Source organism: Oncorhynchus nerka, linkage group LG27, assembly GCF_034236695.1.
Source record: "Oncorhynchus nerka isolate Pitt River linkage group LG27, Oner_Uvic_2.0, whole genome shotgun sequence".
Taxonomy (NCBI): Eukaryota; Metazoa; Chordata; class Actinopteri; order Salmoniformes; family Salmonidae; genus Oncorhynchus; species Oncorhynchus nerka.
In genome coordinates, this window is record NC_088422.1 from 45,896,582 (window position 1) to 45,909,897 (window position 13,316).

Below are 13,316 nucleotides of genomic sequence, written 5' to 3' on the forward strand. Positions count from 1 at the left end.
GGTTCCATTGGCTAGAGCTTGGTTCCATTGACTAGACATTAGTTCCATTGGCTAGAGCTTGGCTACATTAGTCTACCACAACAGTAGTCTACCACAACAGCTTAGAACTTGTAACATTTAAGTGATAACGCTCGAGAAGCCGGTGTTTGGAGGATATATTGGCACGGGTGTTGTTAGACCCAAGACAAAGACGCATACTGATGTTCTGTGACTTGATGGATGGACAACAGGAAACAAGGTGAAGAGGGCGACACCGGGCAGCCGACACATTCTGCCAATCGAACTGAGATGCTTCATATGCACCACGTTGGGCTCAGATTCACCACGCAGTGTAAGTGTGTGTGTTGTCTGATGCATCACCACGCAAGTGTGTGAATTTGTTCTCAGATTCACCACGCAGTGGTGTGTGAATGTGCTTTGCAATGCAACACCACGCAATGTGTGTGTTGTGTCTTAGTTTGTGTTGGATACTGTACGTCTGTTTTTCTGGCTGTTCAGCGGCAGGGAGTGTGACTTCCCTCTGTGGAAAACGGGATCTGAGAAGTTATGCCGCTGTGTACAAATTCTTCAAAATGGATTTCAAGCAGTGTTTTCTCTCTGCGGGCTCGCAGTGTTGCAATTGTTCTGCCCTTACACAGAGAATGCTTTCATTAAAGGCTCAGTGAAATCAAAATGAAGTTTTCCTTGTATCATATTGTTCTACAGCTTTCTAATCAGCAGGTTTGCAAGGGCGGAAGTTTCAGCTTTCCATCGTGACATCACAATGCGGTAAATTGATTAGTAGACCAATAGAGAGAAATAGTAATGGCGTCTTTTTGTAAGCACCAACTCCGCATTGTTCGCTGGACAAAGCCTATGGCGAAAATGAATGGCATTTTTGTAGGGTTCTTGGATGAACTCTGAAAATAAGGTCTGTTGTAAACACAGGCTTAGGAGATATTCTTCAAAATCAACAAAAAGTGATGTTAGGTCATTTAAAAAAAAAGTAACATAATTCATAAAGCTCATGTTAACTGACTGCTATGATCTCACAGAACAAAAACATACAAGACATCCTAATCATGTGTTAACCTCAGACCCTATTTTTAATTGTTAATTCCAAAACCCTATTCTTTCCCCATAGGGATGGCTGAAAAAACCAGAGCTAACTCGTTTCTGGATTTTAGGACAACAAACTGGCGAGCTGTATAACAAATAGAGTTCCAAACCTCCCTGCCAATAACAGCTACTTTCAGTTGACCCTTCTCCACTCAGACCACTTCCAGACAGCGTTTAGAAAAATGTTTGAGAAAGCTATTTGTTGCCAATTTTTATGGTAATCTATTACACTAAAGTACTTAATTGTTACCCAGAAATGATTTAATATTGATATAAATATGACTACATGGCCTTTTAAAGTCTTCAAGTGCCTTTTTCCCCCCTCCTCTGCTGTGCTCCCTCTGTTAACTTAGGATACGCCTGGAGTGTAGCACGCACGCAAATATGCATGCACACACTTTTTCATTTTTTAGAACCGGTCAAATGTCCTCACTAGTCTGAATTCTCCTTGGTTTACTATTCTTGTAAGGACTTCTGGTTCTCACAAGTATCATAAAACAAAAACACCCACACATACAGAGGGTGTTTGCCCAAACTATTCATGTCATGTTCCCTGTGCAGCTCTCAGGATTTACAATCCATGACCTTCAAATTGAACCTTCCCACCACCACTCACACACCACCACTCACACACCACCACTCACACACCACCACTCACAAACCACCACTCACAAACCACCACTCACAAACCACCACTCACACACCACCACCACTCACACACCACCACCACTACTCACACACCACCACTACTCACACACCACCACTACTCACACACCACCACTCACACACACAACCTCTTGTTTTCTTCTGTTCCCTTTCTTCCCTTCACCTTGCTTTAATATTAATAAAAAGTAGAAGACACAGAAATGTTTGTATTTTTGTACAGGCCTCATCTTTCTTCCTTCACGGTCAAATTCAGATTTTCTTATCAACGTTAGGCGTTTCCAGACATTGTAAAATATGAGATCTACAGTAGGATTATTTCTCCTCTTCCACATCATCCTTAAAGGATCATGTCAGGAGCACACGTACAACAGCAACCAGACAGGCACGGCAGGCCAGATGGAAACAGCAAATGTGTGAGTAAACTTTCCAAATGTTGATAAAACCAAATACACAGGCAGTTAGGAAAACAAAGGCTAGCTAACAGAAATTTGCATCCTGTAGCACAAACTCCAAAAATTTCTGGGACAATGTAAAGTCCATGGAGAATAAGAGCACCTTCTCCCAGCTGCCCACTGCACTGAGGCTAGGAAACACTGTCTTCACTGAAAAATCCATGATAATTGAACATTTCAATAAGCATTTTTCTACGGCTGGCCTTGCTTTCCACCTGGCTACCCCTACCCTGGTCAACAGCCCTGCACCCCCCCACAGCAACTTGCCCAAGCATCCCCCTTTTCTCTTTCACCCAAATCCAGATAGCTGATGTTCTGAAAGAGCTGCAAAATCTGGACCCCTACAAATCAGTCGAGGTAGACAATCTGGACCATCTCTTTATAGAATTATCCGCCAAAATTGTTGCAACCCCTATTACTAGCCTGTTCAACCTCCTTCGCATTGTCTGAGCTCCCCAAAGATTGGAAAGGTGCCGCTGTCATCCCCCTTTTTAAAGGGGGAGACACTCTAGACCCAAACTGCTTACAGACCTATTTCTATCCTACCCTGCCTTTCTAAGGTCTTCGAAAGCCAAGTTAACAAACAGATCACCGACCATTTAGAATCCCACCGTACCTTCTCCACTACGCAATCTGGTTTCCGAGCTGGTCATGGGTGCACCACCACCATGCTCCTAAACAATATCATAACCGCCATCGATAAGAGACAATACTGTGCAGCTGTATTCATCGACCTGGCAAAGGCTTTCGACTCAGTCAATCACTACATTCTTATCGGCAGACTCAACAGCCTTGGTTTCTCAAATGACTGCCTCGCCTGGTTCACCAACTACTTGTCAGAGAGAGTTCAGTGTGTCAAATCGGAGGGCCTGTTGTCCGGACCTCTGGCAGTCTCTATGGGAGCACCACAGGGTTCAATTCTCGGGCCTACTCGTTTCTCTGTATAAATCAATGATGTCGCTCTTGCTGCTGGTGATTCTCTGATCCACCTCTACGCAGACAACACCATTTTGTATACTTCTGGCCCTTCCTTGGACACTGTGTTAACTAACCTCCAGACGAGCTTCAATGCCATACAACTCTCCTTCCGTGGCCTCCAACTGCTCTTAAATGCAAGTAAAACTAAATGCATGCTCTTCAACCGATCTCTGCCCACACCTGCCCGCCCATCCAGCATCACTACTCTGGACGGTTCTGACTTAGAATATGTGGACAACTACAAATACCCATGTGTCTGGTTAGAGTGTAAACTCTCCTTCCAGACTAATATTAAGCATCTACAATCCAAAATGAAATCTAGAATCAGCTTCCTATTTCGCAACAAAGCACCCTTCACTCATGCTGCCAAACATACCCTCGTAAAACTGACTATCCTACCGATCCTCGACTTCGGCGATGTCATTCATAAAATAGCCTCCAACACTCTACTGAGAAAGTTGGATGCAGTCTTTGCTAGGTAAAGCCCCGCCTTATCTCAGCTCACTGGTCACCATAGCAGCACCCACCCATAGCACGCGCTCCAGCAGGTATATCTAACTGGTCACCCGCAAAGCCAATTCCTCCTTTGGCTGCCTTTCCTTCCAGTTCTCTGCTGCCAATGACTAGAAGGAACTGCAAAAATCACTGAAGCTGGAGACTCGTATCTCTCTCACTAACTTTAAGCACCAGCTGTCAGAGTAGCTCACAGATCACTGCAACTGTACATAACTAATCTGTAAATAGCCCATCCAACTACCTCATCCCCCATACTGTTATTTATTTTTATTTTTTATTCTTTCGCACCCCAGTATCTCTACTTGCACACTCATCTTCTGCACATCTATCACTCCAGTGTTTAATTGCTATATTGTAATTATTTCACCAATATGGCCTATATATTGCCTTACCTACCTTATCCTACCTCATTTGCACACGCTTTGCCATGCAAATGAACTGAATGCCCAAAAAACATTTCCACTTCATTTAAGCCCTGCCACAAAAGGACCAGCTGACATCATGTCAGTGATTCTCTCGTTAACACAGGTGTGAGTGTTGACGAGGACAAGGCTGGAGATCACTCTGTCATGCTGATTGAGTTCGAATAACAGACTGGAAGCTTCAAAATGAGGGTGGTGCTTGGAATCACATTGTTTTTCCTCTGTCAACCATGGTTACCTGCAAGGAAACACGTGTCGTCATCATTGCTTTGCACAAAAAGGGCTTCACAGGCAACGATATTGCTGCCAGTGAGATGGCACCTAAATCAACTATTTATCGGATCATCAAGAACTTCAAGGAGAACGGTTCAATTGTTGTGAAGAAGGATTCAGGGCGCCCAAGAAAGTCCATTAAGCGCCAGGACCGTCTCCTAAAGTTGATTCAGCTGCGGGATCGGGGCACCACCAGTACAGAGCTTGCTCAGGAATGGCAGCAGGCAGGTGTGAGTGCATCTGCACACAGAGTGAGGCAAAGACTTTTGGAGAATGGCCTAGTGTCAAGAAGCCACTTCTCTCCAGGAAAAACATCAGAAAAGGTACAGGGATTGGACTGCTGAGGACTGGGGTAAAGTCATTTTCTCTGATGAATCCCCTTTCCGATTGTTTGGGGCATCCGGAAAAAAGCTTGTCCGGAGAAGACAAGGTGAGCACTACCATCAGTCCTGTGCCATGCCAACAGTAAAGCATCCTGAGACCATTCATGTGTGGGGTTGTTTCTCAGCCAAGGGAGTGGGCTCATTCACAATTTTGCCTAAAAACACAGTCATGAATAAAGAATGGTACCAACACATCCTCCGAGAGCAACTTCTTCCAACCATCCACTCAGGAACAGTTTGGTGACGAACAATGCCTTTTCCAGCATGATGGAGCACCTTGCCATAAGGCAAAAGTGATAACTAAGTGGCTCGGGGAACAAAACATTGATATTTTGGGTCCATGGCCAGGAAACTCCCCAGACCTTAATCCCATTGAGAACTTGTGGTGAATCCTCAAGAGTCGGGTGGACAAACAAAATCCCACAAATTCTGACAAACTCCAAGCATTGATCATGCAAGAATGGGCTGCCATCAGTCAGGATGTGCCCCAGAGGTTAATTGACAGCATGCCACGGCAGATTGCAGAGGTCTTGGAAAAGGAAGGGTCAACACTGAAAATATTGACTCTGCATCAACTTCATGGAATTGTCAATAAAAGCCTTTGACACTTAAGAAATGCTTGTAATTATACTCCAGTATTCCATAGTAACATCTGACAAAAATATCTAAAGACACTGAAGCAGCAAACTTTGTGGAAATTAATATTGGTGTCATTCTCAAAACCTTTTGCCACAACCTTATATATACCTTTTCTATTGTGTTATTGACTGCATGTTTGTTTATTCCATGTGTAACGCTGTGTTGTTGTTTGTGTCGCACTGCTTTTGCTTTATCTTGGCCAGGTCGCAGTTGTAAGTGAGAACTTGTTCTCAACTAGCCTACTTGGTTAAATAAAGGTGAAATATATATATTTTTTACACTCTGCTTCTGGTAAAACCACAGAAGTCTCTAGAGGGTTCCCTGTCACTATATCCATTACCGGACAGCCCTGCACAGGGGCAGAATGTTCCTTCACTAACATGTGCATCGTACTCACACACACACACACACACACATTATTCATCTTTATATCTGTGTGGTCGATGGTAATCGAATTGAGTGTGTTGGTATAAGAGAGATTAAGGAGCGTAGGAGCCGCTTCCACAGTAGTGACCAACTTGGCATTTAAAAACCATTAGTCCCATAAGCCACAGCGTGACGCTTTCACTGCAGAAGTAACTCCACCTTTGTGATTGTAATTGCAGGTGAGGATGTGTGTGTCACCATGCAGATTTTAAATCCCACAAGCACACCTTCAAGTATACATTGGAGAGACAGATGCAATATGACTTGTAGGATAGAGCAGAGACATGGAGAAACCCTGATACTAATTACACCTTTCACATAGCATTAGAGAACAGTCTGATCACAATCAATAAGCACGCACACATTATACAGTTGTAGATATAACCCTTCCACCGGTCATTTGCATGTTAATAGGAAATCAGCTGAGCTGATGGAATAGGATGGAGGCAGAGAGCAGGAGAAATGTAATCACTCGGCTGTACATGGAAACTAAAAACCAGGCAGTCTACAGGATAGAATGACTGAATTGCAACGAGAGAAAGCTGTTCAAATTCGGTTCAGAATAACATGCCAGCGCAGTGACGAGGCACAGTGCCTTCATGAAGTATTCACACCCCTTGACTTTTTCCACATTTTGTTTTGTTACAGCTTGAATTTCAAATGAATTATATTGAGATTTTTTTTCCGCTGGCCTACACACAACACCCCATAATGTCTAAGTGGAATTAACTTTTAGAAATGTTTACAAACTAATTACAAATGAAAAGCTGAAATGTCTTGAGTCAATAAGTATTCAACCCCTTTGTTAAGGCAAGCCGAAATAAGTTCAGAAGTAAAAATGTGCTTAACAAGTCACTGAATAAGTTGCATGGACTGTGTGCAATAATAGTGTTTAACACAAATTTTACATGACTACGTCATCTCTGTACCCCACACATACAATTATCTGTAAGGTCCCTCAGTCGAGCAGTGAATTTCAAACACAGATTCAACCAAAGACCAGGGAGGTTTTCCAATGCCTCGCAAAGGGCACCTATTGGCAGATACAGTAGGTAAATAAAAGCAGACATTGAATATCCCTTTGAGCATGGTGAAGTTATAGATTACACTTTGGATGGTGTTTCAGTACAGTCACTACAAAGACACAGGCGTCCTTCCTAACTCAGTTGCCGGAGAGGAAGGAAACTGATCCGGGATTTCACCATGAGGCCAATGGTGACTTTAAAACAGTCACAGAGTTTAATTGCTGTGATAGAAAACTGAGGATGGATCAACAACATTGTAGTTATTCCACAATACTAACCTAATTGACAGTGAAAAGAAGGAAGCCTGTACAGAACAAAAATATTCCAAAAACATGCATCCTGTTTGCAACAACGCAGTAAAGTAATACTGCAAAGAATTTGGCAAAGTCATTACATTTTTGTCCTGAAAACAAACTTATGTTTGGGGCAAATCCAATACAACACTTTATGGAGTACCACTCTCCATATTTTCAAGCATAGTTTCAAGCATAGCTAGGTTTCAAGACTAGTCATTCAACTGAGACTGCTCTTCTCTGTATCACGGAGGCGCTCCGCACTGCTAAAGCTAACTCACTCTCCTCTGCTCTCATCCTTCTAGACCTATCGGCTGCCTTCGATACTGTGAACCATCAGATCCTCCTCTCCACCCTCTCCGAGTTGGGCATCTCCGGCGCGGCCCACGCTTGGATTGCGTCCTACCTGACAAGTCGCTCCTACCAGGTGGCGTGGCGAGAATCCGTCTCCACACCACGTGCTCTCACCACTGGTGTCCCCCAGGGCTCTCTTCTAGGCCCTCTCCTATTCTCGCTATACACCAAGTCACTTGGCTCTGTCATAACCTCACATGGTCTCTCCTATCATTGCTATGCAGACGACACACAATTAATCTTCTCCTTTCCCCCTTCTGATGACCAGGTGGCGAATCGCATCTCTGCATGTCTGGCAGACATATCAGTGTGGATGACGGATCACCACCTCAAGCTGAACCTCGGCAAGACGGAGCTGCTCTTCCTCCCGGGAAGGACTGCCCGTTCCATGATCTCGCCATCACGGTTGACAACTCCATTGTGTCCTCCTCCCAGAGCGCTAAGAACCTTGGCGTGATCCTGGACAACACCCTGTCGTTCTCAACTAACATCAAGGCGGTGGCCCGTTCCTGTAGGTTCATGCTCTACAACATCCGCAGAGTACGACCCTGCCTCACACAGGAAGCGGCGCAGGTCCTAATCCAGGCACTCGTCATCTCCCGTCTGGATTACTGCAACTCGCTGTTGGCTGGGCTCCCTGCCTGTGCCATTAAACCCCTACAACTCATCCAGAACGCCGCAGCCCGTCTGGTGTTCAACCTTCCCAAGTTCTCTCACGTCACCCCGCTTCTCCGCTCTCTCCACTGGCTTCCAGTTGAAGCTCGCATCCGCTACAAGACCATGGTGCTTGCCTACGGAGCTGTGAGGGGAACGGCACCTCAGTACCTCCAGGCTCTGATCAGGCCCTACACCCAAACAAGGGCACTGCGTTCATCCACCGCTGGCCTGCTCGCCTCCCTACCACTGAGGAAGTACAGTTCCCGCTCAGCCCAGTCAAAACTGTTCGCTGCTCTGGCCCCCCAATGGTGGAACAAACTCCCTCACGACGCCAGGACAGCGGAGTCAATCACCACCTTCCGGAGACACCTGAAACCCCACCTCTTTAAGGAATACCTAGGATAGGATAAAGTAATCCCTCTCACCCCCCCCCCCCCTTAAAAGATCGTCTGCTAAATGACTTAAATGTAAATGTAGTGGTGGCTGCATCATGTTATGGGTATAATCATTAAGGACCGGGGAGGTTTTCAGGATTAAAAAAGAAATGGAATGGAGCTAAGCACAGGCAAAATCCTGGTTCAGTCTGCTTTCCACCAGACACTGGGAAATTAATCCACCTTTTAGCATGGTAATAACCTAAAACACAAAGCCAAATCTACACTGGAGTTGCTTACCAAGAAGACAGTGAATGTTCCTGAGTGGCCGAGTTACAGTTTTGACTTCAATCTACTCTAAAATCTATGGCAAGACCTGAAAATGGTTGGCTAAGCAATTATTAACAACCAATTTGACAGAGCTTGAAGAATTTTGAAAGGAATACATAGGCAACTGTTGCACAATCCAGGTGTGGAAAGCTCTTAGACTTACCCAGAAAGACTCACAAACTGTAATCGCTGCCAAAGGTGTCTACAAAGTATGGACTCGGGTGTGAATACTTATGTAAATTAGTTATTTCTGTATTTCATTTTCAATAAATGTGCAACAATTTCTAATAACATGTTTTCACTTTGTCATTATGGTGTAGTGTGTGTAGATGGGTAAAAACAACAATTGAATCAATTTTGAATTCCGGCTGTAACACAATGTTAAATAAGTCAAGGTATGAATACTTTCTGAAGGCACTGTAGTGACTCAAATACACCACGAAGCTGATATCTGTTAAAGTGACATGCAGCATTGTTCCTGAGATAAATATCCATGACTGGAGTGATACATTTGTCATCAAGCACAATACATGTTCCAGTTCATAAAATGGCAAGTGTTAAACATACATTGGCGACTCAATAGGGATATGGTACATAGGAAACAATGTCACAGACTACTGCAGCAGCTACACTATAAGAATGATAGTGTGTGATGATAAACCAGCGTTGCTTATGGAGATGACTGCAGGACCACCTCACCATTCAACAGCAGTCAAGCCGTGTGAAGTGAATGCCAGTAAACCTCCACACATTGATTAAAAGTGTAGCAGGCAGAGGCTGATCCTATTACAGTACAACTGTAAATGGGGGAGGGATAGGCACCCACTGCCATTCAGCTAATTCCCACAGTAGGACTAATCCAGTTTTAAGGAAGTTAAAAGATTTACAGTTAATCCTCCCCATCCATGGTTTCCCAAGATCATTAACCACAGTACAGCAGCCATCTTAACTGGGGCCTACTGGTGCATCTATAATGTGAAATACTGGGAGAGCTGCCCATATGCTGCTATGAAACTATTGGCACTGTCTGGGATAACGGTTGACTATGTGGTATAGGACTAGTAATATGGGAGGTAAATGCATAGTGTTCCCATGAAATTACTTCGAAGCACAGGGAAGTATGTTCATTTCATGTAAAAACTATTAAACTAAAGTGTGAGAGCAACAGGTAAATTCATAGTTGATTTAAAATGTCCTCCGCTCCATCTCACTCAGTTATGGGGCAAGTTTTTCAAGTTACACCAGTTGAGTACGCTCTCAGTCATTTCTGCATGGATGCCTCTCCTCCAAATGTGTCTGGGTCACCGTCTTTTCCCCTGGGACTTCTATTTCAGGGACTGGCGAGTGATGTTGGTGGACCGTTTCCGAATGGTGTGTCTAATCCAACCGCAAATCTCCGATGGGAAAGACTGGGTTATCTTCAACGCTTCAACGTCAGAGGGCCTTAAAGTTTGGGTAGTGGCCGAAGAGGACTCGAAACGTACATGATCTGAAGGAAAACACTAATTTCAAAAAGCCTGCGGGGGTTTCTGTGGTAAAACATTAAAAAGAGCATAAAGGTTCATCGAAAAATAAGTACGTAAACATTTCAGCCATGTACTGCATTTTATTGAAGCTGTTGAAAAAAAGAACAAGGTCTTTCTATTAGAATTTAGCTAAAGACATATTTTCTACTGCTGTTGTGTTCAATGTCACCATTGCTCCCATCATTCTAATACCAGTACAGAAATCAGCTAATATATATATATATATATAAAAAAAGCAACATTGGAAAGAAAGGATATTAGAATTAAGGTAAGGCTGAAAGCATAAGGCCTTTGTTTTGCTTGACTGCTACTGAACTCAATCACAGTGTCTATGGAACTAGGGGAAGAGAATTGGATAACACTTTATTTTACAGTCCAGTTTCCACTGTATTTACTAGGATTATTACGTGGTAACAATGGCTACTTTCTGGTACTTATTTCAAATAATTCAACACAATTTGCATCTGGCTGGTACCAAGTGGTAGTGGTGCTTGTTTGAATGAATATCAAATAAGAGTTATTCCTAGCTTATTGAATTACAATGTTTATGTCAAAATCTGGACATTTATGTACCATTAAATGAAGTGCAACCGATTCTCTAGTCCACTGTCATCCCTGTGAAAAACGTTTTCTGTCCAAAACATCACTCAAATCACGCTTCAGTTTATGTATGTCCTCAATATGATTATATGGCATTTCATACACAACCGGGAGTAGGATCAAGTTGTCCCAAGATGCTGATCAGAGGTCAGTTTTGCTTTTCCACCCCTAATGGGTAGGATTAGAGTGGAGTTAGCTGATCCTAGATTTGTGCCTAAGAATAACTTCTATCCTGCTTCAATGTCCCGAGTTCTTCTACCGTCATGCTACAACCATGAGACATGAAGAACCACGACATTTCAGGAAGATAAAACAAATGAAAAAAAAAAAAAAAAGTTTTGTTTTTAAAGTGCTCTGACACACCATAAAATAGCAGCAGCATTCATATAGAAATGTGGTTCAACACTTTTACAAATCACTTGTTAAAAATCGCTTTAATCTCGCAGTCAATTAATTGAATTCAGTCCGATGATATGAAAATATACACGCCCCAAAAACAGTGTCTGCATCTCTCAATAGTCCTGTCAACTTGATGATCTCAGGGTGTGAGAAACAATACAGAACAAAGAACCATGAAGAGAAATTAGCTAGCTAAACTAAAAAGTTAAATATCTTCATGCAGAGTCATCCATACTTTACATACATACATACATACAAAGTACACTTTTGCTCGCTATTCGCCTTTAAGAATAGATCTGTAAACACTGTTTGGGTCTTTCGGTCAGTGAAGCCATATTCCCATCACGCCACACACACTTTCCCAGTAAAAAAAAGAAAATCCAAGGCTCCTGCCTCTTCAGAAGGTTGTCTTTGCGTCGTATTGTTATATTCCCTCAATCCCCCGTCTCTTAACATCCTCCTAAGTATTTACCCCATGCTAAAACTAGAGACGCAGAATAACTGTTAGAATGGAAGCTCTATTCATATTTCTGTGTGTGTAAAAAAAAAGAAAGTGGTTTGTGGGTAAAGGAAGGTTCTAGGTAGGTTGTAGTTAGGGTAGGGTTTGGTAGAGAAGAGGGGGTTGTGGGTAAAGGACAAGTGAATTATGGGTAAACGTAGACATGGGTAGTAGAGGTACATGTTGGAGTCCTCGCTCTCTTCCGTGCCCAATAGGAGGTCGAGGAGAGGAAAGGTAGGCTACGGATAAGGTACAGCCGAGATGGTTAGTAGGGGGCAGAGGTTGAGGTCTTTTCTCTCCTGTGCTCAAAGGCCTATCAGGAGAGATATATAGTATAGGTCTGGAGATGGATGCATTGAGGTTACAGGAGGGAAAGGGTAGAGATAGGTAGAGGCTCTCCTCTCCCTCAGAGGCCCTGTAGGAACTCCTGGAGCTGCCTGACGATCTCTGTGTCCACCGTCTCCATCAGAGCCCCAAAGCCCTGGTCCCCCATCAGAGCCTGCTGGGCCTTCAGCTTCTCATACACATACTGCTGTAAGGAGACACTGTGCACCGGATCCTCCAGGGCCAACTATAGGGACACACAGAGAGAGAGACAGGCAGTTAGCAGGACGCCTAAGACAGATTCTCATAGACCTATTGCTGTAAGGTCATACATCTAGCTAGAAATTCCTCTAGCTTTAGGAGGTAGAGAGAAATGTAGGAAGTCAGCAAGACACGTAACACAAATAGAGAATGCAGCAACACGTACTGTGCACCGTGTGATCGAAGACTAGCTACAAGAGACCGAACAGGGAGTGAGTGTGTGTTTGTGTGCTAACCTGGTTGCAGATGAGAGATAGTTGTGGGAGTGTGCTTCATCAGATAATCACACTAATTAGTCTACAGGGGAAATCAGAGGAAACTGAGCCAGAGAGAAATGCCACTGTGAGCTTCTTCTGAGAGGCAGGTAATGACCTTCTTGACTCCTAAGCCAATCAGTGAAGGTATACTCGCTATGGTAATTCCCTGTCATTACTGTGTAATCAAACCACCAGGGTTGAGCGTGGACTTAATAGAGAGAATGTCATCAATGTTACACAATAACAATCCGAATCAGTGCCCTAATCTGACACGTGTGTTATGGTTCACACTCAATGATTTCCCAGAAGGAACAGTGAAAAGCAATGCTGAGGTAAATCACGATCAATATCACGCATGTAGTGAAGTGAAATTATGAGCAAGGGACCTCTAATTAAAAATATGTTTGTGGTGCGTGTGTGTGTGTGTCGTGGCTGAGTGAAACAGTAGCCAATTATGGAAGCTAACACATGCATAGGTGCACATTGAGTGTGGTTCCCCACACTGCGCAGGAATAGAAAAGCACTAAACACAGATGCTCTGCATACTGGGCACAACAGAGAGAA

General features: G+C 43.6%; 1 protein-coding gene across 2 annotated transcripts in view; it reads right to left on the minus strand.

Moving 5' to 3' along the window:
• Positions 1-13,316, minus strand: part of ipo11 (importin 11) — a 275,946-nt gene that overhangs the window by 20,209 nt on the left and 242,421 nt on the right. Inside the window, exon 29 of one of the 2 annotated variants that reach the window (XM_029638396.2) lies at positions 10,473-12,481. The exons of the other annotated variant lie outside the window; for it this stretch is intronic. Within the exon in view, the coding sequence (XP_029494256.2) occupies positions 12,317-12,481 (165 nt within the window). The 3' untranslated portion in view covers positions 10,473-12,316. Of the gene's footprint in view, positions 1-10,472; positions 12,482-13,316 lie in introns of those variants that run through there. 2 annotated transcript variants of the gene reach the window in all.